The 26,430-nt window shown below is 36.8% G+C and overlaps 1 protein-coding gene and 1 pseudogene across 2 annotated transcripts; both read right to left on the bottom strand.

Moving 5' to 3' along the window:
* Positions 1-1,007: 1,007 nt before the first annotated feature.
* Positions 1,008-25,957, bottom strand: TMEM41B (transmembrane protein 41B). Of its 2 annotated transcripts, none has more exons than XM_032427195.1 (8): positions 25,882-25,957; positions 25,638-25,760; positions 13,692-13,809; positions 11,279-11,407; positions 6,702-6,795; positions 5,954-6,058; positions 4,635-4,773; positions 1,008-2,685 (listed from the first exon to the last, which is right to left on the bottom strand). In XM_032427195.1, exons 2-8 carry the CDS (start codon positions 25,756-25,758, stop codon positions 2,516-2,518), a joined length of 876 nt encoding a protein of 291 aa, XP_032283086.1. In that variant the 5' UTR covers positions 25,759-25,760; positions 25,882-25,957; the 3' UTR covers positions 1,008-2,515. The 2 variants fall into 2 exon arrangements, with proteins under 2 accessions (XP_032283086.1, XP_032283085.1); XM_032427194.1 differs by having other exon boundaries at positions 25,638-25,763; positions 25,882-25,955.
* Positions 24,022-24,180, bottom strand: LOC116646584 (annotated as a pseudogene).
* Positions 25,958-26,430: the final 473 nt, after the last annotated feature.

Genomic DNA, 26,430 nt, shown 5'->3' with positions numbered 1-26,430 from the left:
GGTTAAGCATCTGCCTGCGGCTCAGGTCATGATCCCAGGGTCCTGGGATGGAGCCCCACATCAGGCTCCCTACTCCGCTAGGAGCCTGCTTCTCCCTCTCCCTCTGCCACTCCCCCTGCTTCTGCCCACTTAGTCTCTCTCCGTCAAATAAATAAATAAAATCTCTTAAAAATTTTTTTCTTTGTTCTTAGAGGGGAAAATGTGCATCAGAATTTTAGGAGAATATATTTTTATTCAATGAATAAAATGGGTTTTTTTAAACATAAATACTTCCATGAAATAAATCCCAAGTACTACATTAAAGTTTTTTCAGTACAATTTATTCTTATTACACTTTAATTAGCATTTATTAAGTATCTTAGAAATATTATACTCAAAGTAATAGAACTCCAGAGAAAGGCCATTAACTAAGGCGAACAGTCTCAGTGTGCCAGCTTCTTAGTTAGCGTGTTCGCCTCTCCACTACACATACTTGCTCTCTGGTGGTTATTACTGTGTAATGGTCTTCAAGATGCGGCTGAAGCTTGAATCTACATCTGGTATCAGGCCAAGTCTGTAAATCCATGAATATAGGTCACTGACTGCGTTTAGGGTACAGTTAATAATGATGAATCTGAAAAAGACTGGCTATTCTCTTGGGAGAAGAAAATACACCCCACCTAAGTGGCAGCTCAGTTTTCTAAGAAACTCAGAAAAGAATCATCAGCAAAGGGAAAGAATCAATGATAAGGAGAGGAATAATACTCTGAGAATAGAGTAAATACAATATATACACACTGGAGTAAATAGGCTTCTCCTGAGTCCAAGTTCTTACTTTTATTTTTAAAAGTCTGATAAAAATGTACTCAATTACATTTTATACAGTAATATTTAGTGAACTTTGTCCAAAAAGACTTATGTTTTAAGTTCATTTGTAAAAATAACAAAAGCTGTATCACTCTATCTCTGGTCAATAAGGAAGGAAGAAAAACCTTGCTAGAAATGACAATTTCACACAAAAGGCCAGGTGACATAAGAATAGTATATTAATTAATATATTTTCTTTGTATTTACAATAAAGCCATTTGTTAATACTGTGATAGAAAAAATATTATGTAGTATGTAGTATTATGTAGTAGAAACAGGCTTTGAGAATGACCACTCCTCTCACAATAAAAACATACAAGGATTTCTCCCACAGCTAAAGTACTTTTCAACATGACAGTCTTGGGTGAAGGTAAAACTGACAAGAGTACTTTACCTTATAGATCAGCTATATCCTAGAATCAAGAAATCAAGGGTATTACCATTAAGCAAGCAGCAAAAAGCTGTTGAGTGTTTCTAGGACCATTTAAATATAGTAGTTACCATGTGAGAATTTAATTTTACTTTGAATTATAAAAAGTAAAAACACTAAATTGCGTAACTGTATTAATCAAAAGCAGTCCCAAACAAAAAAGCCATCAATAAAAATGAAATAAGGCATTCTTATAAGTGTATCATGCATAAAAAGGATAATTACATAATACATACTTTAATAACCAGACTAATAAATAAATGAGGTAAATTTTTCAGTTATTGAAACAAATCAACTATATTTAACGACTTAAGTGTTGCGCTGCCACTGTTTCAGTTTCCAAATATAAAGTAATATAATTAATCATCTAAAAACTGCATACTCTGAATGTTCGTTTTTTTGATCCCCTTTTGAGATAGTAAAGGGAACTGTGTAACAAAATATTATCTGAATATAAATTATCAACACCAATATAATACAATTATCATATAATCGCCATTTTTATATGCACAGTGCAAATACTGTGAAAGCTAGAAAAAAAGATGACAATAGACTGGCCAGAATTTTAAATTTCAGACTAACCCATGATAATCTAGAACAGGAAAAACAAAAATAAAATTTAGAAAATAGATAGAACTTGATATCCTTTCCAAATTCAATAATCCACCAACATGCAGCTTCTAAACAAATTACCTCAAAGTTAAAAAAAGAAAATGTAAATCTCTTTTTGAGCTTTAGTTTTCAAGTTTATGCTCTTAAGGAAGACTAACATTAGCAAGAACTGTAATACTGTTTTTAAAAATCTAGAATCTTTGCTAATTTTGTAACTGCTTTCCCTATTTTAGTTATTATTAAGGGATAAGAGAGAAAAACATTAAATGATCAAGTAAAGGTAAGTATGTATAGCCAGTTCATGAAATATATTAAGTTGAATTAGTTGGATCAAGAATTTCCTACTATGCTGCTACTAATTATCTATAGCTACCCTGGAGTAGTAATTTAGAAGGTGTCTATCATAACTACTGACAGTACTTTTCATAGTATATCAATTTCCATTTTTACTTTCTTCTCTCCCTTGCCACTTACATGCATTATTTTAACTGTGTGATAGGAAATTTTATTTTACAAACTCATTTCAAATTACTGAAGAGATGATTTTAACACATAAACCTGCCAATCCTGAGATGACAATGATGATGATGATGATGATGATAGGAAAACTAAAACCCAGATGACTTCTCACTCAAATTTCTGCTTTAGTTTCTTTTGGAAGATGGCTGGCAGAATAGAAAGAAGAGCCAAAATCATTAGAACAAATACTGAGTTCCAGGAAACAGCTTCCCCTGCTGTTGTAAGCTGGTACAGTGTTGTTCCTGCTTTAATCGCTACAAAAGAGGGAGGTGCGACACCTAAAATAAAAAAATAAAAACATAAACAATCATTTTTAAAAATAAGATTTTGTAATATAATATACTTTATCTTCATAAAATTATCCAGAACTCATAACAGCACTGATATTATTATATCATATCATATATATTATTATTATAATGTAATATTTTAAACCGATTCAAATAAATCCATATTTAAATTTTTTTTTAAGACTTTATTTATTTATTTGACAGAGAGAGACACAGCAAGAGAGGGAACACAAGCAGGGGAAGTGGGAGAAGGAGAAGCAGGCTTCCCGCAGAGCAGGGAGGCCGATGCGGGGCTCAATCCCAGGACTCTGGGAGCATGACCTGAGCTGAAGGCAAACACTTAACGACTGAGCCACCCAGGTGCCCCCATATTTAAATTTTTAAAAATTAAAATTTTCTCTGTGTGTAAAAATTTCTTGTAAGAATATACTAATCTCCATTTTGAAAAAACGTAATTTAGTTTAAAGCCCCTCACATTTATTTCCATATAAAGAATTAAATCTTTCATAACTACCTCTGAAGGATAATGAATTTAAAAACGCAAGAAGAGGGCGCCTGGGTGGCTCAGTTGGTTAAGCGACTGCCTTCGGCTCAGGTCATGATCCTGGAGTCCCGGGATCGAGTCCCGCATTGGGCTCCCTGCTCGGCAGGGAGTCTGCTTCTCCCTCTGACCCTCCTCCCTCTCATGCTCTCTGTCTCTCATTCTCTCTCTCTCAAATAAATAAATAAAATCTTAAAAAAAAAAAAAAAAAACGCAAGAAGAATTTCCAGAAAATAATTTACAACATTTATCAACAGCTTTGACCCAGCAATTTCAACTTTAGGAAATACTAATGCATATAAGCAAAGATCTAGTCTCAAGGATGTTCATCAATGCATTATAAATAACAAAACTCTGGAAATAATCTAAATGTTCAAAAATAAGATTGAGTAGATTGTCCTTCATCCTTGACAGAATATATTTAAAAATGAAGTGGTAGGAGATACTCAGAAATAGAAAGATACTCAAAATATAAGAGCAGTTTATACAACAGCATAAGTGGAACTACATTTTGTTAAAAACCAGAACAAACTGGAAAAATTACTCTAGACCAAGTTGAAGTTAACTAAATCTCTAGGTATTCCACCTGTAAAATAAGGGGATAGGGATAAAAATCCTCTCTTCTGATTCCATGAATGCAACACTATTATACAAAATCCAAAATTATCCCTGCTAAGATTTTTAAGTTTGTCAACGAATTTTTTTAAAGTAGCAACAAAATATTGATTTTGATTATTCTTCTCAAGATCTATAAATACTAACTTAAACTTTGACACTCAGTACAAGAGAAATCTGTTCATTTCATTGGTATCTAAACAATTCAAATTAAATTAGAAAGAAAAGCAGAATACTCTACTAAAGAACCATCAGAATTCACAAAATGTATAAATGAATCTTTGTGTCCACTAATTAATTTTAAAATTAAGTGCCAGCTACTTGAAAGCAAGAACATTTTATTAATCCTTGCTTCCCCCATACTTTTGGTAATGCCCATAATAAATACTGATGTCAATAAAAATAGGATCAACTTTCTACTGAACATTAAAGTTCAATATTTCAATATGTGATTAAAAGACAAGGGAGTAAATTATTCAAAAAGGGCACCTTGATTTTCTTTTCTCCCCACCAAGGGAGAGAATGGAGTTAAATAAAGTCTTGCTCAAAACTGTATGATTACAAATATATCCAATAGAAAGTACACTTCTTTAACAGAAGTAACACAAAAATACTTAAATCAACACAATCCAACAAACATTTCTGAGTATCTATTTACGTATGCCAGGCTCTGTGCCCAAGAGTTATATATGGTGCTGGCACGTGTGCAAAGAACACGAAACCCAGCCCAGCCGGACACTGTTAGGTATGTACAACGAGTCCTAACACAGAGTGAACTTACCTAGAAAAGTGCCAATAAAAAAAACTTTCAATGGCACGTTTATCACAGGGGATGTAATATTAATAAACCAATTAGGCAGAAATGGTGTTATTCTCAAAAATATAATGTAGTTAATGAGATGTTCTCTATGACGCTCAACCTGTCATAAGAAAGAAACCAGTTAGGATCAAGATAAGGCCAATACTGAAAATAAGTTGCTTAATATAAAATATTTATTTCAAATTCTCATTCCCTGATAGTTCAGAATCTATCCAACAGAAATGATCAAAAAAGGAGCTTGAAAATGACAATGAACTACTTATCACATGCTCTTTACCAGAGCTAAATGAGATGAGTTTTTTTTTTAATTGTACTTACAGCTTAATGTTACACTACTGAAGATGGTTCTACATCTGCCTAGCTAATACGGCTCAACAATGACACTTTACACCGCAAAGAGCAAAATGAAACTTAAAACTATATACAAGATACACATCAGGTGACTAATATTTTAATGCCTTTAACTTCCTACAATGTAAAGGGCTAGTATAGCACATCACTAAACCTAGCCTCCAATTTAATCTTTATTTTTCTGTTATTATGATATACACTACACGAGTGACTCATTCATTAGATAAATGAGATTTTGAACAAGTATATGGAGATATTTAGCCAGTTAAATAAAAGCACTGATTATAGGTTATACTTCTAGATTTTGCTTTACAAATAATGATGGTGATTTGCAGTGAAATGCTTAATTTCTCATTTCCTAGTCTGTAAAGCAAAAGGGTAAGGGTAAGGCAGAATGATTTCTACAATTCCTGTGGGATTTAATTAACAGGTTGTTTCTTCTAATTCTTTATAAAAATAAGATTTTCTTAGCAACACCGTATTAGACCTTTCCGTGTAGTGGTGCTTATGTTTATCATTGCTTGTCTTTGTAGAGATCCTGACTGAAGGGAACAGTCATTTCTACTGATGAAATGCATTCAAGGAGTTGGCTGATGTAAGTTTTTCAGGGACCCACTAGACTGGGCTGCATCAACACAAAACAGGTAGGGTGTCCACATATGTGAATGCTTTCACAGACACGTTGACTTCTCCGCTCTTACTGAACTTACTAGGAATGAAGAACTAAAACTACTGTTACAGTACAGAAACTTAATATTTGAAATGATTAACATTCATTATTTGCCCACCACTTTAATTTACTTAGGTCGAAAGATCATTTTTATTAAAGCTCTGAGTCTGGGTTAACTCATATAGGGACTATACATTGATACACTGACCTCCCAATTAGCCAAAGAATTATGTTAAATAACTTAAAAATACATGTTTACCTGTTGTGACCATTTTACTGCTTTCTCTGTTAGGTATTTGTATACAACTGGCCTCCCAACTAAATAGGAGAGCATATAGCAGAATGAGGCCCCGAGTCCAGAACACTAGGAAACAACAAGAAGCCATAAGCATTGTGTACTTTTCCATCTTAGTCACATGGATATAGTCACTTAAGGAAAAGCTCAACTAGTATATTTCTTTTGGGGTTAAGGGACGATACTCTGCATGACCTCTCTTGTGCAGAGAACAAGAACCCATTTGATCTAGTCCTTTCTCAGACCAAATTAGGACTAAAATGAGACCGTCTGAAACTAATTGGCACTTGTGATTAAACTTAGTGACTATATCCAAATAGTTAAGGATACCATCTAGCCTAAGAATAAAACTTAAAGAGCCAATTCTTTTTTCAATTGCTATGCTTGAAAATACCACCCCCAGCCCTGGACTTAACTCATTGTGCCCACCGACACTCCTGGACTATTTGAATTACAAAACACAATAGGAAGGAAAGGCTAAAAAGAGCCTATAAATGCAATTAAGTCTGTGATGCCCCTGTTCTAGGAAAAAAACAAACTATAACATCTGCTTATGGGAGGACTTAAAAGATATTACTTTAATTAATCACCTCTTAAAACTAAGGAGTTTATGCTTACATAGACTGGTGGGACTAGATGCCATCCTTCTCCCTCATCATTCTATCAAAAGCTACTTTTTTTCTAGTCTCCCAAATTCATTTTATATACTTACCAAACAAACAAGAAATAAGGCTAGTGGAAAGGGATAAAGAAACCCTGAGAGTATACTGAGAAATATAGAGCCCGGGATAGCAAATGTTTGCAAGCTGTTAACTTCTAAGTTAAGGATTAAAACATAATAAAATGGAATTTTTAAAAGACAAACCAAACATTTCAGGGAAAAAAGCATCAATATAGAAGTTATATTAATAAGATTATATCCATATCTCAGTATTAATAAAGTAAAATTATATCTAAAAGTTTAAAAAACCTACAACTCAGTTATAATGCCTTTAACTCTAAACTGACCATTTGCTAGCACTATCATAAATACAATGCTAATAAGAGTGTGTTACTAAAAGAAAAACCAAGACAAATATCCGACATGTACCAGATAAAGAACTGGGCACTTTGGCAAAAGAAAAGAACAAAAGAAAAAAAAAATAGAACAAAGAAGGTCTCCAGTAATCTTATAAATATGCTTCTCTAATGCATTCCATTTACTCCTAAATGTGTTCAGGAAACATGATTTCCATGGAAATCTAGGTACATATAGGGTTTAATAATTACTTGTTCTAATTTAACTTATAAACATCTACTTCAATTCACTATTGATTTAAAAAAGGATAGGGGTTACAAAATATAGTAAAAATCACAAATCTTATTTTTAAAACAGAATTATGTTGTTTACTACTTCCCTCTTGTTCCCAGTTTTGGTGTGGAGCCCCGCCCACCCCGGCACCTTTTTAAAACCCCTAACACGATTAACTTACAAGTCAGTCAGACTAGGCGAATTCCCTCAACATCTACCTTTCTTTAAAATTTCTATCTTCACTCATTCTCCCACTCTTCTTTTCATCTAGTTCCCACTTTAATCATGTTTTCATCTCAATCTCCTCTGTCTTCTTCCTGGCTTCTTTTATCTTCAGCTTCTTGCTCTTCTACAGGATCCCTTCTGTAGGAAACTGCTCAGATGCCTATGATCTCAAGAAAACCTAGGCTTTCCTTGACCAAGGTATTATATCCAGCTACTGCATCTCATCTTCACTTCCTCACAGAAGATTTTTTCCTTGTCCCCTTGCAACCTGACTTACCTATGCACCACTCTACTGACACTTCCTCCTAGCCAAAAATAATGATTTTTTTCCTGTTTCTTTTTTCATTCTGATTTAATTGGTTTCAAAATTATGTAGAATATTTACCTGGTTCTAAAGTCAAATCTACGCAATGAAGTACATCTAGAGAAATTTCACCTCCATCCCTGTATCACATTCTCTCCCCATTAGTAAACAGTGTTATTGGCTTTTAAAGATACTCTTTCTCGGGGTGCCTGGGTGGCTCAGTCGGTTAAGCGCCTGCCTTCGGCTCAGCTTAACATATCGTGATCCCAGGGTCCTGGAATAGAGCCCCACATCGGGCTCCTTGCTCAGTGGGGAGCCTGCTTCTCCCTCTCCCTCTGCCTGCAGCTCCCCCTGCTTGTACTCTTCTTTCTCGCTCGCTCTGTCTGTCAATAAATAAATAAAATCTTTAAAAAAAAAAAAAAGATACCCTTTCTTTAAAAAAAAAATAACAAAATATCTGCATGTGTATGTGTGTACTCATATAGATAAAACACAGCATACAAACTTACTATTCTGCTCTTTGCTCTTTTCATTTAAGGATATAGCCTGGGGGTAATAATGCCTTAATGGCATAGAGAGACCTTTCTCATTCTTTTAATAGCTACAGAGTCCACTCTACTGTTTAGATTTACCATGGTTTATTCAACCAGTCCCCTATGGACTAACATTGGGTATGGATCCTTCTAACTGAATATTTAAAATTCTGCATGTCCTAAATAAAAGCAAATATTTTCTTCCTTTCCCAACCTAAATATGGTCCTCTACCTATTCTCTTTTTTTCAAAAGGCCAAAAATACAAAGCCAAAGAAAGGTAACCAACAAGAACAAAACTGGCATAATATTGGTAACTGTTGAAGCTGCATGATGGGTACACAGGAGTTCATTATGATTTTCTCTACTTTTGTGTACATTTAAAATTTTCCATAATAAAAGAAACTTTTTAAGTTACTTAAAGTCCTCAATGACTACCCAATACCAAATGAATATTCTAAATTCCTTGGTCTGGTACTCAAAGTCCTCTACAGAGTGCAATGTCTAGCCTATCCTCCTAAACTTATTTCTCTATCCTCCCCTTCTCATACCCTAAACTCCAACTAAACTGGATGCCCGATCACTTCTTAACCATGCCCTGTGCTTACAAGCTCTGCTCTAGACTTACTCCAACTAGAATGAAACTGTGCCACGTCTCTACCCATAATTCCCCATTGCTCTAGTAGTTGTTCTCCTTTTCAACGCTCAAAAACACTAGATTTCTACTTAGCATATAATTAATAACTCAAAAGCTGAGAGGCAAAATAGGGCAAAACAAAATGACTTTCCAAAGTAAACAGAAACTATATGCCTTGTTCCCAAAAACCTTATAAAAGTCAAATGAAAAAAATGAACAAAGTTTTTATCTTACCTGGGGAAAATATTTTAATTCATGGTTACAGCGTATAAAGGCAAAATAACTTTAAGTCTAACACTATGGTTCTAAAATAGAATTAGTAGGAAAAGGCAGCAGTTATGGATTTCTTAAAAGTTTATATATTATTAAATTACTTTACAAATAGCTGCCAAATAACTTGTTGAAAGATAAGTGCATAATAATGATTCATTCTCTAAATTTTCCCTAATTGGATTTTTTCTCACAATAAGTAAATGACAAAGTTCCTACATACAGCACACTACCTAAATAAAAATGTATTCTCACTAGATGGATAAAGGAGTAATGTTTATATCGTCAGCAAAAGATTTTGTAAATGTACCTGTAACAAATTGCTTATGCTGGGAATAACTGGTCCAGCATGCTTAAGTATATACTCAAAACATTTGTATAAGGAGGCAAATATAGAAACATATATATATGTTAAAGTATATAGCATCTAATCTAATATAAATCCAAGAAAAGAAAATGCTACTGAATTTTAGGAGAAAAAGTTTTAATTGAGAAGTCCAATAACCAAAAGCAATTCAGGAAATAAAAGAGGAAGCCAAAATAGAAATAGTTTGAGAGAAAAAAGAAAAAAAAAAATAGTTTGAGAGAATTCACAAAGTAACTAATTTAACTTTTAAAAATAAATGCTGGTTGGGGCACCTGGTGGCTCAGTCGGTTAAGCGTCTGCCTTCGGCTCAGGTTGTGATCCCAGGGTCCTGGGATCGAGCCCCGCATCGGGCTCCCTGCTCGGCGGGGAGCCTGCTTCTCCCTCTCCCTCTACCTGCCTCTCTGCCTACTTGTGCTCTTTCTCTTTCTCTCTGTCAAATAAATAAATAAAATCTTAAAAATAAATAAATAAATAAATAAATGCTGGTTGGGGCGATGCCTGGGTAGCTCAGTTAAGCCTTTGATTGGATTTCAGCTCAGGTCATGATCTCAGGGTCATGAGATCAAGCCCTGCACCTGGCTCTGCACTCAGCAGGGAGTCTGCTTAAGAGATTCTCTACCTCTCTCCCTCTGCTCCCCCCCCCATGAGCGCTCTCTCAAATAAATAATCTTTAATAAAAATAAAAATGGTGGTTTAAAAGGGATAATGATTACCTTTACAAAATCAAGAGATAATTTTTTTTTAAGATTTTATTTATTTGACCGGGGGAGGGCACAAGCAGGGGGAGTGGCAGAGGGAGAGGGAGAAGCAGCTCTCCGCTGAGCCAGGAGCCCAACATGGGGCTCGATCCCAGAACCCTGGGATCATGACCTGAGCTGAAGGCAGACACTTAACCGACTGAGCCACCCAGTCACCCCGAAAATGTCTTTCATTAACTGAGAAGATTTGAAAATAAGCTGGATTAAAATAAAAAATACAAAAAATCGGATTAAAGTTTAAGCCCATAAATTAGAAGATTAATCACCAGTAGCATAAGCCGTTTGAAAATATGCAGGAAGAATAAAGCTAAAGCTATTTTCCTGACTAGTTAATACAACATATATTTCTATAAAACAAATACATACCAATAATTATTTTAAAAATTCATATCCTTTTAATTGACTAATTATCCTCTTAAGATCTTTTTACAAGAAATCATTAAATGGAAGAAAAAAATCATGAACAAGAAGATTCATAACATGACAAGTAGAAAAGTAAAAAATTAAATACAAATTATATCTTCAAACCTAAGGGAACATTTTTTTAAATTATGCTGTGGTGACTATTAATTCAAAATAACTAAACTAAATTAATCAATTAACTAATACAATCATAAATTAAAGAGATAAAATAATTATCTTGAATAATACAGAGGAAAGGAAAATGTTTATAAGTGAAATAAGCAGAATACAAAAGAACTGGTAATAAATATTCAGAAATAATAACTGAGTTGAGATAGGTTTAAGGTGAGAATGCTTCCCATTTTAATTTTTCTATATTTTATTAAATATTACACTGCATTAACAATTTTTAAAAGAAAAAAGTTATGCATAACTAAACAGTACTTTTAAAACTTCTTTCTTGAATAAAACTAGAAAACTTTTTTTTTTCAGTTAAAAGGATACAAAATATATGTAGCAAAATAAGCTACAAGTACTTGTACATAAAAGGTGTCCTTATATTTGGATAAAACTTTTCCTAGAGCCTTGGCATCATCCATATCTCTGGGAACCTTCATATTCACTCTTTCTTCTCTAAAGAAATAAAATTAAAGTGAAAAATTTTAAAGCAGAAATTTGCCAAGATAATTAATATCAAAATCAAAGTTCAAAACATGAAGTTTTATCCAAAATGATTTGATGCTTGAATATTAACCATAAATTTGTAAGTTTTAAGTTCAAAAGTCTATAAATTATTTGTTTTTAATGCTTTATTATGATTTCATGAGACCTACAATCTATATATGAAAGTTCAGGATGACCCAAACTAAATTAGGTTAAAAGCATTTGCTCCAACACTGGTATAAATTTTGAATTAAGAAGTGAACTACTGATATTAGCATATTTAAAACATATTTAACATCATTTTGGGTAATCCTCATGATAACCTAAGGTCAATAATTAATTAAAACTAAAATTAAGTAAAATTTTTGGTGATTTACAGTTCACATCTTTTCTGGAATATCCCAGCTCAAAGTTAAGATAAAAACAGAAACATTTTTCCTTTTCTATTAATTTTACTTTATATTTGGAACTGAATGATTTCTTGCTTATAACAGCCTCAGATAATTTACCTCTGTGTTTAATGTATATTGTGCCCATTTGTTTACCTGATAAAATTCAACTGATCTTGCAGAACAATGACAGACTGCTGCCTATGTTCTATAAAGATAGCAGGTAAACTAAAATGTGTTTTCTCATTTTTAAATTTAAAAACTAAAAAACTCATTATAGGGGTGTGCACATATGTATGCACCCGCACACACACAGAAATAAGCAGAACATAACAGGTTTATAATAGCATACTTATATACAAGTCATGTTATCATTCTTAAAGCAGACTGAGAGCAAAGACAATCTCAATCTATACTCTATACTCTTGCCCTCTTTCAGTCAGTTCTTTACTTCCTCCTCCTTGATCAAAACCAGAAAGGATCTAAAATTCAATCATACTAATATTAACCTATCAATAGAACATGTTAGCCTCCCAAAGGCATTTACACTGATGTAAGAAATCAAAGTACTAAAATAAAAATAAGTTTAACTATAAAATTTCAAGCATAAGGAATTGTTAATAAAAGGAAGTTAAGAGGAAAACAGGAACTTCCGAACACCTTGAAATCACATTTCACAGTTACCCATTACCACACCAGTCTGGCCCTGTGTTGAAAATCTAACTACATTTTAGTAGTCCTTCGCGTAATCTATGATTACACAAGGGTGGTATTACTGTTTAAACAGCCCTGGGAAAAAAATAAAAATAATAAAAAAAAATAAACAGCCCTGGGATATTTTGCCTTCTTAAAGTATGTTTCAGGTCCATAATCTCTTCCCTAAAATTCAAAAACCTCTGAAAACCAAAAGTTCTTCATACTCTGTCAGCAAAAGTTGACCCACACTTACATAATTATTCATATAGTCTTTTATGATGCCCATTTCTATGCAAAAATATTAATGTATTTAATTACAGGATGCTGCCCCAGATCTTGCTGGAGGTACTACATAACACTTATTCCATGTAGTCTTTCCAAAATGGAAAAATTCTAAATTCTGAAACACATTTCACCCCAAGGTTTTGGCTAAGAAATTCTGGACATGTAGTAGATAAGATATACAAGGTTTATACAAAGTCCATTTCACTGTGAAAACTACCTATTCAGACCATATCATTTTCATAACACAGGGAAAAGAAAAAGAGCTAGGAGAGACAGATGTGGTGGGGATGGAAATGGATGAGTAGAAGCAGACAGAAACTGACCACAAGAAGGAAGGAGAAAACATGGATGGAAAAGGGGAGGAAGGCAGAGAAGAGCATCAATGGTTTTCAAACCGCAGGTCAGTATCTTTCATGAATTTTAAAAGAAGTTTGCTTCGTCACTACTGGCATTAAAAAATAAATTAAATAGAATAATTTAGAAAATATCAGAAAACAAGACCTGTTGCATGAAACTTTAACTTAATTTTATATGTATAGATGTATGCAAGTGAGCAGGGGAGAGGGGACAGGCACATGCATGCACGATCATGATATAAAAACGTATTTCTTAATGTGGTTCTATTTTTTTAAAAAAATTTGAAAGCCATTTGAAAAATGAGGCTTTAACTAGAGGAGCAGTGCTAGGAAACCCCCGTAGATAAAATCAAGAGGCAAATTTGGAAAGGAGTGTTTAAATAGCAGTGTCAATATGGACTTGCTACAAACCACGAGAGCTGATATACAATCACCATGACAGTTCTGTTGCTTAAGATTAGTTTAACTTTTAATCCATTTTTATTGATAAATGTCTAGGCATTTTTCAGTTTCTTTCTGTATACTTACTCACTAAGCTGAGGAAAATTTTTATATACCAAAAACATAACAAAAGCTGCAGATAAGAAAATGGACACCAATATAAGAAGTGACATTCTTGCTGACCCAGCTTCTGCACAGGCTTTTTCTGAAAGGGGAAAAAAAAAAGGCTATAATTAAGATAAATATTTTAAAAAGACAGTATTCCAAGTCAGCAAATAATTTCCTTAAAGGCTTTCCTCCCCCAAAAAACTGTTCACACTTTTGTCCAAAACACTGTTTTAACAGAAAATTTTAACTACTATTTATTTGACATTTATTAACCAGGCCTATTACTTTTGGGGGGATATATCCATTTCAGAAGCATGAAAAAACAGAACACCATAATTTGAAGCATTGATTTGTTGATAAGCCAAAGGGGAATAAATATTATCACTGACTTTCAAAATTGTTTACCTATACTGGGAGCTGACAGCATAGACAGAATGGCCTCTTAGGAAAAATGAGGTAATATGGCAATTACTTCAACTGTCATAAGGATCCAGAGATTGACTAATACAACCTGTGAATGTTATGCTTTTTTTTTTTTTACACTGAGGGCTTCCGAATATAGTTGAGTCTCAAATGTTTTCGGTGGCTCTCTGAGATCCCAAGAATGGCAGAATTTGTTTACATTCCCTCACAAGATAATCTTAGTGTTATCTAAAAAATTACATGCAAGATAAAAGTATGGAATGAGATCCAGGAGACAGCAAGCAGAAGAATGAGCAAGGTTGTTTCTACCAGGAAGCGTTAAATAGTGGGGAGGCTAAGATACCTTAGTAGTGCTTACTGGGGAAAAGGCAGAAGTGGGTGGCTCAAGTTTTATTGCCTACATTTGCCATTATCCCGTTACTGATAACACTCAGGGGATTAAAAAAAATATATGAATGCTATAGTAAGAATTATTTTTAGTTCTCTGAAAACTAAATGGATGGATCTACCACTATGCCCGTCCCCTAACTACTGTCTATGTAACTTTTATACACACTTTTATGAAGTATCCTAATCAAATGCCTGTACTTATTCATTAATTTCACAAATCCTTCTTCACATTTATAAAGGTGTATTAGACAGGTGTCACTGACTGTTCTACTAACACCCTCTTTCTCTGGGAAACTTTCCCATGTTCCCCTTCCCCCCAAAGGGGCTAATCTCATTGGCCCTATTACAGTATGATTCCAACCCTTTACCCTCCCAAACACAGAAGGCTAACTTGCCCAAGGTTGGAGACCTAAGTCAAGTAGAAACATTTCATTATTGGCTGACCAAATTTTCTCTTGAAAATTTGAACTAAAACAAAGAGATGCTGTTGTCAAGAGGTGGTAGGTCTTGAGGCTAAAAGGTCAAGCAGTGAAAGCCACAGATAACAACATGGAAAGCCAAAGACATGTACCAGAAAATATAAGAGGGGAGATTGAAACATAAACCCGGAGAAATTGGTTCATTTCTAATTTTCTCACTTTCCTTGAAGCCTGGCTATATCTCATTTCTTGCTCATGAATGCCAGTGAGATTGTCTCTTATATTCTTTTTTCTATATTCTCTTTTTTACTGGAGCTAGTTTAAACTTATTTCTGCTCCTTTCAACCAAAAAGCCTGAACTAATTAAAATATAAACTTCATTTTATCCCTTGTCTCATTATGGTAGTTTTATATATTTTACAACTGAATTAGTAAGATTTTGCTCAATTCTATGTTGAACATGGAGCAAGAGAAACCATCTAGCTCCATGCTACTCAAGGTGTACTGTGTGAGTTACATCATTCAGCATCACCAGGGAGCTTGTTAGAAATGCAGATTCTCAGGCCAACATCCCAGAACTACTAAATCAGAATCTGCATTTTAATAAGATACCCAGGTAATCTGCATGTATATTAAAGCTTAAGAGGAAACAATATGGCCCACTTTACCTATCTCATAGGTAAGTAAACAGAAGCCCTAAGGAGGTTGCACTATCTATTAAAAAAAATTAAATCCTAAGCAACCGAATAGCATAAAGTATATCTCTAAAGCCCTTTAATATCCATTTATAATCAACTCATAATTTCTGTGGAAATACAAGTTGCTTAGGTTAGGGCTTGATATACTAGATATAAATTATTTTTACCTGGTCATTAAAGCAGACTTTCTGAAAGACAATATTAGGTTTATTAAGTTCTAGTATTTTGTGAACACTAAATTTAAAAAATTTTATCTTTTCCAATTTTCTGTAATCTAAACATTACTTTACTTTGTTATCATCTGAATCTAAAAGAGGACTTTTCTTCAAAAACCAGGTCACAAATAGAAACTTACTTGCTCATTTCATACTTCTGAAATTTACTGCAGGAAGGAAGGAATAGGATCATAAAGTAATATAAAAGATACCTTCAATGGAGTAATAAACCAGGCATGCCTGCCACTGAATATTCCAGTTCATTAATCCACTAATATATTTATATATATGCTTTTTTGCAGCACAGAAAATTAAACAGAGACTTTAAACATCTGAGGTGGTTTTCAAATATGAAAAGGTCTCTGCAGAATCTTATGATAACAAATGCCTAATTGTTCATATCTTTGCCCTGGTTATGATACCTAATTCAATGCATGTCTTGAGAATTTAAGAAATCATATCTACTTACCCTAAAAAGAAAAGAGTAATCAGCCAAAAGTCACAAAAATATCAGTGTGCACTAAAACTAATTCAACCAAAAATGTAGTTTTAAATAGCAAAATCTATTGAAACACAAACTTCTCACAAGGCTAAAATGTTATGTTCCTACTTTATTAAATAAAGAAGTAATCTACCAGAAAAGGAGTAAGAGTAATATATAAACATTAAGGTTTTGGGCATAGTTTTCTTTTTTTTTTTTTTTTAAAGATGTTATTTATTTATTCGATAGAGAACAGGAGAGAGAGTGAGAGAAAGCACAAGCAGGGGGAGCAGCAGAGGGAGAGGGAGAAGCGAAGCGGAACTGGATCCCAGGACTCTGGGATCATGACCTGAGCAGAAGGCAGACGCTTAACACTTAATGACTGAGCCACCCAGGCGCCCCTGGGCATAGTTTTCTATGGGCTGATATCAAAGCAAAAACATGTTAACACATATATAGTCTGTACAATTTTTCCAGCGGCCTGCTACTTCTTAAAGGCATGTTCATTTTTTTTTTTTTAAAGAATTTATTTATTTATCTGAGAGAGAGAATGGGAGAGAGAGAGCATGAGAGGGGGAAGGGTCAGAGGGAGAAGCAGACTCCCCGCCAAACAGGGAGCCCGATGCGGGACTCGATCCCAGGACTCCAGAATCATGACCTGAGCCGAAGGCAGATGCCCAACCAACCGAGCCACCCAGGAGCCCAAGGCATGTTCATTTTAAATCTACCTGGAATTAACTTGCTCAGCCTTCACTTTTCACATACTTCCTTGCTTGAATCAAGTCCAGAGTACAAAACTGACTGATACAAATAATTTAATATTATGGGCATCTTTTAAACTCTTCAAAACCACTGCTTTTTCGTTTTTCATCCGGAAGATATTTGTGGACACAAGAATTACTGCTAAGAATAAAGGGCTGATTCCCCACCACCACGACCCCACCCCTTCCTTGGTACTTTTCTTTAGGATTTCTCCTCTGCAAGGTATGCACTCAAATGTAGAGTTGCTTAGGACCACCTGCTGAGCATCTATTATGTACAAAATGTTCTGCTCAGTCTCTGCTTTTAAGAAGCTGATACCAACATTAGCTACATTCCCAAAGAATGGCACAAAGGGGTTTTGAGTATATAGAAAAGCAAGATTACTAGGTTGGAGTAATGGAGACAAGATTCACAGAGCAGGTAGAAATTTGGTTGAAGACTGAGAGATGAGAAGAATTTACAGCCTTCTAACCCATACTGTAGCTAAATACATTTTTAAAGATTTCAATAGGTTATATCATTCTCTTAAATTAAAAATTAGGGGCGCCTGGCTGGCTCAGTTGGTAGAACGTGCAACTCTTGATCTCAGGGTTGTGAGTTTGAGCCCCACATTGAGCATAGAGATTACTTAAAAATAAAATCTTTAAAAAAATTAAATAAGACATTTAGCGTGTTAGCTCTAAAATTAAACTATAATATTTTTCTTCCCATTATTAACTTACCAGTCCTAAGTAAAGGGTCACAGGGAAGAAAGGTATCAGGCAACATTTAACTGGACTATGGAAACCACCCTGAGTGTTCCCTGAGTACACATTTTTCTGACTGCTACTTGTTGTCTTACAGTTGGATGATGAAATATATAGACATTTGAATAAAATTAACTGCCAGGTTTAACCTGATACCTATTTCCTGCATTTCAAATTAGGCAAACTTTTTCAAGCATTGTGTTCAATAGTAACATAGAAAACAACTGATAAGAATGCAAAAAACACAGTGACATTCAATATTGAAGTTCTCCTTTCTTTCACACTAACTGGTGACTGCTAACTAGGGGGTATTAGCTATTATGAGTCAACAATTTTTCTTGAGTATAATTCTATTAAGTCCAGAGACTAGCATGTAATTGATTTAGAGTTCTAAACAGATAAAAGTTGAAAATATTGTTTAATGATAATTCTACATCTAACTGTATAGCATGCATATTTATAATGTGCCTCCTCCCGGTTGCATTAGATGTACGTCATTTAGCATTTAGAGCTACCCACAACAGTACTTTATATATTCAGTAACCTTCAAATCTTCCATCATAGTAATTCCCAATCTGAATCATCCCATTATCTGCTTCCCAACCTCCTCCAGGCTAAAGGTACTGTTAGAGAAAAGTCAACATAACGTTCTCTTCGCCAACAAGTTCACATGCTTTTCTATGTTCAATTACTGCTTACCACTGGCAAACAATAATCCTTTCACAGCACTCTCTAAAAAGGCTATTTCAAGTCTCTTCAAGCCTTTAATTCTATCTTCAACTATTCTCAAACAATGACACTGCTTCCACACTTTAGTGAGCTCCCCAATCTCTACCTCAAGATCTGTTCCCCAAATTATCTTCCCTTGTCCCTTATCTTTGCATTAAATGCTAACATATTTCCTTTCAGATTTTGCTCCAAGAACTGTCTCTTCTCCATTCACCCTGTATCTTCAATTCTTCCTCTTAAGAGCACCTTTTCTCTAACTCCTAATATGCATTATCCTTTCTGAAAAATCATAACCTTAATGGCCCTATAGTAGCTCCCTATTTCTCCTATTATTTTCATATCAAAACCTTTTGAGGGGAGCCTGGGTGGCTCAGCCGTTAAGCGTCTGCCTTCGGCTCAGGTCATGATCTCAGGGTCCTGGGATCGAGCCCCGCATCGGGCTCCCTGCTCCGCGGGAAGCCTGCTTCTCTCTCTCCCGCTCCCCTTGTGTTCCCTCTTTCGCTGTGCCTCTCTCTGTCAAATAAATAAAATCTTTTACAAAAAAAAAAAACCCTTTTGAAAAGCAAAATCTGGTGGGCCTGGGTGGCTCAGTCGGTTAAGCATCTGCCTTTGGTTCAGGTCATGATCCTGGGATCAAGTCCTGCATCAGGCTCCTCGCTGAGCGAGGAGACCACTTCTCCCTCTGCCTGCCACTCCCACTGCTTGTGCTTGCTCTCTCTCTGACAAATAAAATCTTAAAAAAAAAAAACCATGAAAAGCAAAATCTTCCTAAATCTGCAAGATCTTAGGAATGACTCTTACTGCTGATCAGGTCTACTAGTTCTCAACACTGTGTTTTCTAAACCTACTTGATCCTACCATGAAGAAGCAAAAGACCCATCTCATTACAGGGACTCTAACAAGTTTTCATGGTCACAAGAATCTACTACAATATTTTTGGAAGTAAATTTTATTTCAAGGGCTTAAGAATTTTTTTATTATTAAAAATAAAAAATGGTAGTATCATCAAGTATAAATTCAAATGACTAAGATACCTATAAAATACAAATAACTATTAAGACCACACAGAGAGAGAAAGCATGTTTGTAGGTAGAAGAAACACCATTGCCAATTTTGTATAAAGGCTCATTCTCTAAGGCTTATGCCCTACAACTGTGCTGCCATTCAATCCACACACCCTCACTCTCACCTAACCACTTTCACATGCTTACCCCCCTCCATTCACTGAAGGCTGAGATCAAGCTTATAGTAAACTTCTTCCTAATCCTAAGAGTCATCATCCATTTAGATGATCCACCCAGCCTCAAAATTCTTAGACCTTCATTTCTATTCAACTTTAGCCACCTACTTTCAATGATAAACTAAGTTCTCACATCCCCTGAGACTGCTCTACCTTGGACATTTTAAATCCCAATATGCCATTCCTCGATCACCTTTATTCTCTTCCTGAGCTTACTCCCTCCATTTTCTCCCTTCTGTTGGGCCCCTCACTTTTCTTCCTTCCACGCCCAGCCCGGATTCCACAGTGTATCATCTGAAGCAGCACCTTTGAGTGGAATCCTTACCCTTTTCTTAAATCTAATCAAACCCAAAATCAGGGCTACAAGTTCACCTTCTTCACTAAGATGGCTGAGCACAAAGAGAAAAACCATGAGTGATCCATCATAGAGATCTATGTCTTTGGGAAAACTAACTTAGCCTCATTCCTACTCCCATTTTTTTTAGGTGTCTAACATGAATCAGGTTGAGCCAATTTGATAACAGTGATAGGTTCAAGGACAAGCATTATCTGAGACAGTCTAATCAGAATGAATATCTAGACTTCTATTGGTAGTGCTAGGAAAAAGATTCTCAAAGTTATCAAGGAAGCATTTAATTTACCTGGACCTTCAAGAGAAATCAACCTTAAGGTAAAGCTGACATTAAAGATGTGAAAGAAATCAGATCCTGATATCACTGGGCCACTGTTCCAGACTGAAGCCAGTGAATCCCACTTAATCTATTTTTTAGTTATATAAATCAATCAACTTCCTTTCAGCAAGGGTTTCAATTGTATTTTCTATTGATGATAAACACAAGAATCCTGATACATAATATTTGGGTTGAGACTGGCATCAACAAATTGTACGAATACCTTGACTGATGTCTAGTTGTCAGTTTTAGTCTTAGTTCTCAGTTATCAGTAAGAGCTTCCTTCTTCCTCTAAGTCAGTACCTTGCTCATACCAGATGCTCAGAGAATATGTATTGAACCAAATGAGCAAGGCAGGATCAAGAACAGACATCTGAGAGGGGTTTATTATCCAAGTTTGAACAATATTGTCTTCTAAAAGCAGTAAAACCAACTTTGAGATAATGTTTCTCAAACATTTTTGGCTGCAACCACAATAAGCAACTTTATATCATGAACTGGTACACACAAAATCAATAAAAATAAAAAATAAAATTCAAAGAACACTTATGCCTTACTACATGCAAAGCACTCTATTTTCTCTTCCATTTTTAAAAGTATCTCATCATTACCCAACAAATTGATTTCACACTGCTAACAAGGATGATGACCTCTATATATTGAAAAGCACAGGGGCGCCTGGGTGGCTCAGTCATTAAGCGTCTGCCTTCAGCTCAGGTCACAGTCCCAGGGTCCTGGGATCGAGCCCCGCATCGGGCTCCCCGCTCTGCGGAAAGCCCACTTCTCCCTCTCCCACTCCCCCTGCTTGTGTTCCCTCTCTCGCTGTGTCTCTCTCTGTCAAATAAATAAAATCTTTAAAAAAAAAAAAAAGAAAAGAAAAGAAAAGCACAGCCCTACGAGTTCTCTCTTTTTTTTAAAGTTTTTCTTTTTTAGTAATCTCTATGCCCAATGTAGGGTTCGAACTCACGACCCCAAGATCATCAAGAGTCGCATGCTCTCCTGACTGAGCCAGCAAGGCATCCCAGAGTTCTCTTAAATCAAAATGGGAAACTTCTATGACTTGCTAATACATAGATCAGCCAGGACAAATAACAGAGAAGAAAATAAATACCCCGGTCCAGGCACCCTTGCAGATAGATTAGATCAAAAGCCTCTTAAGTGCTTCTACCTCTTGTCTTGTTTCTTGTCATTCCTCATCATTCAAGAATTAGACTTTCAGTGTTATTGCCTTGCTCAAGTCTTCACAGTGGTCCTCAGTCTATAAGGCTAAGATGTGAGACGAGAGACTACAGTCATAGCAAGGGACCCACTAAATGTACAAAACACTGCATGTAGCATGTAAAATACTTCAAACATACACACAATGACAACTATTTGTCAAAGTTAGGTAGGTGTGTCAGTTAAAAAAATACAAATTCATTTAAAGTGTCATGGAATTGGGCGCCTGGGTGGCTCAGTCGTTAAGCGTCTGCCTTCGGCTCAGGTCGTGATCCCAGGGTCCTGGGATCGAGTCCCACATCGGGCTCCCTGCTCTGCGGAAAGCCTGCTTCTCCCTCTCCCACTCCCCCTGTTTGTGTTCCCTCTCTCTCTGTATCTCTCTCTGTCAAATAAATAAATAAAATCTTTAAAAAAAAAAAAGTGTCATGGAATTTATAGGAACATTCTATTACTATGTATTTCTCAATCAAGAGTTACTAAATTTTTTTTTTAAGATTTTATTTATTTGTCAGAGAGAGAGAGAGCACACGCGGGCATAAGCAGGGGGGGTAGCAGGCAGAAGAAGCAGGCTCTCCGCTGAGCAAGGAGCCCGATGCAGGACTCGATCCCAGGACCCTGGGATCATGACCTGAGCAGAAGGCAGACGCTTAACCAACTGAGCCACCCAGGCATCCCATTACTAAATTTTTATCTCTTCTCCAAAACCTGTAATCTTTTTGAATGCCAAGCTAAATACCACCTGCAATTAACAAAAATTGTTTATTGTAATCCAGAATATTGGCTGCTAAGTAGTTACTAATGACATCACATCACCAGCTGATTAATACCAGTAACCAAACTCTTATCACGTAAGGGATCTACAAAATCTTTTGCCCAGAAAATAAATTCCTAACACTAATTAAAGAGAGACAGAGGGGCGCCTGGGTGGCTCAGCCATTAAGCGTCTGCCTTCGGCTCAGGTCATGATCCCAGGGTTCTGGGATCAAGCCCCGCATCAGGCTCCCTGCTCGGCGGAAAACCTGCTTCTCCCTCTCCCACTCCCCCTGCTTGTGTTCCCTCTCTCGCTGTGTCTCTCTCTGTCAAATAAATAAAATCTTAAAAAAAAAGAGAGAGAGAGACAGAGACAGAGACAAAAACAGAGAGGCAAAGAAGAAAAAGAAAACACTGGGAATCACTAATTAACAAGATGGATCAAAAAAGTTCCTCTGCATAGCGCTTAAATCCCTGTGTACCAACACCATTTTGACCATGGCCAACCTTATCTCCTACAAAAACAGAAATCCTCCACTCCCAACAAATTAATCTCTTTATTGACATTAAACTTCCAGCTTAATGTTTCCCCCCCCCACCAGAATCCCCTTACCTTCTAACAATCCAAACCCTACTGCTCCATGAAGGCATGCCTTCACATCTCCTTCTATCTTCCTATAGATTTGTAGTCTACAGAAGTCATTTGACAGGGGCAACTGGGTGGCTCAGTCGGTTGAGCATCCGACTCTTGGTTTCAGCTTGGGTCATGGTCTCAGGGTGCTGGGACTGAGCCTCATGTGGGGCTCCACACTCAGCAAGGAGTCTGTTTGGGATTCTCTCTCTCCCTCTGCCCTCCCACCTCCGCTCCCACATGCTCTATTTCTCTCTCTCATAAATAAATAATTTTCTTCAAAAAAAAAAAAAATGGCACAGTCGGTTAAGCATCAGACTCTTGGTTTCGGCTCAGGTCGTGATCTCAGGTCATGAGATCAAGCCCCATGTCAGGTTCTCTGTGGAGTCCACTTGAGACTATCTCTCCCTCTGCCCCTCTCTGCCACTCTCTTTCTCTCTCAAGTAAATAAATCTTTAAAAAAAAATTGTCCTGAATGTGTCATCCTAATGATAAAATAAAATAAACAATTATAAAAGCACTTTGGAAGTGTCAAGGTTTTATTTTCTGAATAGCTTTAGGTTAAAACAACAAAAATCAGTAATAAACAATTGATGCTACCACAAACCAAATGACAATCTTTAGGGATGCCCTATCTGGAAAATACTTTTTTTTTCCCAAAAGATTTTATTTATTTATTTATTTATTAAGATTTTTTTTTTTTAATTTATTTATTTGACAGAGACACACAGCAAGAGAGGGAACACAAGCAGGGGAAGTTGGGGAGGGAGAAGCAGACTTCCCACCGAGCAGGGAGCCCGATGCGGGGCTCGGTCCCAGGACCCTGGGATCATGACTGAGCTGAAGGCAGACACTTAACGACTGAGCCACCCAGGCATCCCTGGAAAATACTTTTTCTGAAAACCCTTGGATTATTGTCACTCTCCATAGCAGCATCTTCAAAACAATGTTCCTTTAATTTAGAGTGGATTTATACTTAGACAATTCATTTCTGAGTTTTTGAGTTATTTGGCCCTACTGGGAAAAGTTTTCAATTAGCAATAATCGCGCCTCAGATAAACCTCATTGGCTAGGATACCGCCACTGCGCAAAGCTTTTTGGCCCTACTGTCTATAAGATGGAGAAATACCCAAATACTATAAAGCTTAAAAAGCCAAATTAGACTGGAGACATTTTAAATTATTTGAAAATAAAATACCATTTTCTGCAGGACACTCTTTTTAAAAAATTTATTCTATTTTAAATTTCAGCTGAATTTTAAACATACGATCTTCATATATATAAATACATGCTTTTAAGTGTGTAATACTTTATTGTTGACTATACTTATAATGTTGCTAGACAATCTTAAAAGACCCTCTCCTTAGCCATCACTAGTGGTGGAACACATCAGTGTAAGCTGAAGACAACTTAATGGACATTTGTTAGGATCTCTTCAAGTTTATGGGCTTTTTAAAAAGCATTTTAAAAGTTTAATCATTTCCACTGTTGAAAAGCAATGAAAAACTCTATGCTAAGATGTAATAAAAGTATTTAGTTTCCAGGTATACTTTCTTTTATTTATTTATTTATTTATTTATTTAAGATTTTATTTATTTATTTGACAGAGAGAGAAAGCACAAGTAGGCAGAGAGGCAGGCAGGGGGAGGAGAAGCAGGCTCCCCGCTGAGCAAGGAGCCCGAAGTGGGGCTCGATCCCAGGACCCTGGGATCATGACCTGAGCCGAAGGCAGATGCTTAACCGACTGAGCCACCCAGGTGCCCCCCTTTTTTTTTTTTTACTTTCTTTTAAAATAATATTTAAAGTCCTGAAAAATGGCAGAATGGTGTAATGCAAAAAAGCTTGAGAATGAGAGATCTCAGTTACGATAGTAATGGCTAATATTTATTTAGCCTCCACTTCATATAAGCCATTACAATAAATGCTTTACATCAATTATTTTGTATAATGCACATGTTAAGCTAAGCAGATACTATTATTACTAGCATCTTTGTCATCCCCACCGTACAGTTCAGACGCTGAGTTTTGAAAGATAACAAGTCCAAAGTCATAAATGGTACAGCAGGGACTCACACCCAAGTGTTCCTGCCACTTGGAAGTGGCACCGGTACATAGTTAAATCCTTGCTCTTAACTACTACTTGACTAATCTGGCTTTGTGACTTTATGCAAGTTCCATATCCACCCTGGGCCTCAGTTTCCTCAGCGGTAAAAATAAAGCAGGAGTGCTGAAGTTCCTTCCAGTTCTGTCTAGCTTCAATATTGTCAACCTTACATCCTCCCTGAGCTTCAAACAAGCCAGTGTCATTAGTTCTTTTATTGAATTCAACTACAACAGCATTTACGACGCACCTCCTTAGGTGTCCGGCCTTGTGATGGGCAGCAGCTCAAGCCCAGGTCCCCCACCCTCTCTGCTCCCGCGCCCCTGGGTGCCAGCAGGGCCCCTTCCCCTCGCAAATCCCCGGGGCCAACTGAGGTCTTTTCCACCCCGAAGCCCCTCCAGCACACTCCCGCCTCTGGGCCAGCCCCAGCTCTGGTTCCGGTTCTACTCACCCTTCAGGTGGTCTCCGCTGCTCTGCGCCGTGACACCCCGCGTCCCCGCTGCCCTGTCCCCCACAGGGGTCGTGCGGAGTGCCCCCGTCTGCGATCGTTCAGAGACTCTGCCTTTCGCCATGGCTGCTGCAGGGAAGGTGGAGGAAGAGGGGTGATGCCGACCCCCTTAACAACAACTCTGCCGCAGGCTCCTTACAACACCCAGGGGCCACAGCCACAGCCACTTCCGGGGCGACCACCTCACCTGAGACGACCTCAGCCGCGCGAGCACAGTGACGCTCCACTGAAACCTACAGCGCCCACTCAGACTAGGCTCCGCCCCGCACCGCCCCCAAGCCTCGCGCGCTCACGCTCGCCCAGTAACCGCGAGACAAGTCAGGGTCCCGGCCCTCCCCATTCACTGTCCCGCCCCTCCTCGCGACTGCAGGGAGCATGCGCAGTCGCGGCACCGGAGTCCCTTGGTGTGGCGCAGGACGCAGGCGTCTAATGCGCAGCTTTAATTATCCGGAAGTGCGGTTCCTGAGACTTCAAACCCTTTGTCCCGGCCGCCGGAAGTGCCCGCGAGTGATTAGTTGGCGTTTCGCGGCGAATGCTGATTCAACTTCAACAGTTACCCAAGCTGCTGTCTTCGCTCTGGTGGGTCTAGGTGATGTCTGATCTGAAGATGTTGGAAAATATACAGCCTGAGTCGAACCTACCGAGTTTAAGGAAAGTTAAGGCTCAGAGAGGAGCTATAACCTGTGAAGGTCACAGGGTGGCAGAAATGGGTTTAGAAACTTTGTTCATCACCCTG

This window comes from Phoca vitulina, unplaced genomic scaffold (assembly GCF_004348235.1).
Source record: "Phoca vitulina isolate PV1807 unplaced genomic scaffold, GSC_HSeal_1.0 scaffold36, whole genome shotgun sequence".
Classification (NCBI taxonomy): Eukaryota; Metazoa; Chordata; class Mammalia; order Carnivora; family Phocidae; genus Phoca; species Phoca vitulina.
This window is presented reverse-complemented; position numbering and strand designations above follow the sequence as displayed.

Excerpts from the sequence above, each read along its gene's own strand:
- TMEM41B (XM_032427195.1), bottom strand. The coding sequence starts at position 25,758 with ATGGCGAAAGGCAGAGTCTCTGAACGATCGCAGACGGGGGCACTCCGC. Across the intron at positions 6,796-11,278 it reads TATTTTGCTACATATATTTT|CTTGCAAACATTTGCTATCC; the intron begins GTATCCTTTTAA and ends AGAAGTTAACAG. Across the intron at positions 4,774-5,953 it reads CAGTAAAATGGTCACAACAG|GTTGAGCGTCATAGAGAACA; the intron begins GTAAACATGTAT and ends TTCTTATGACAG.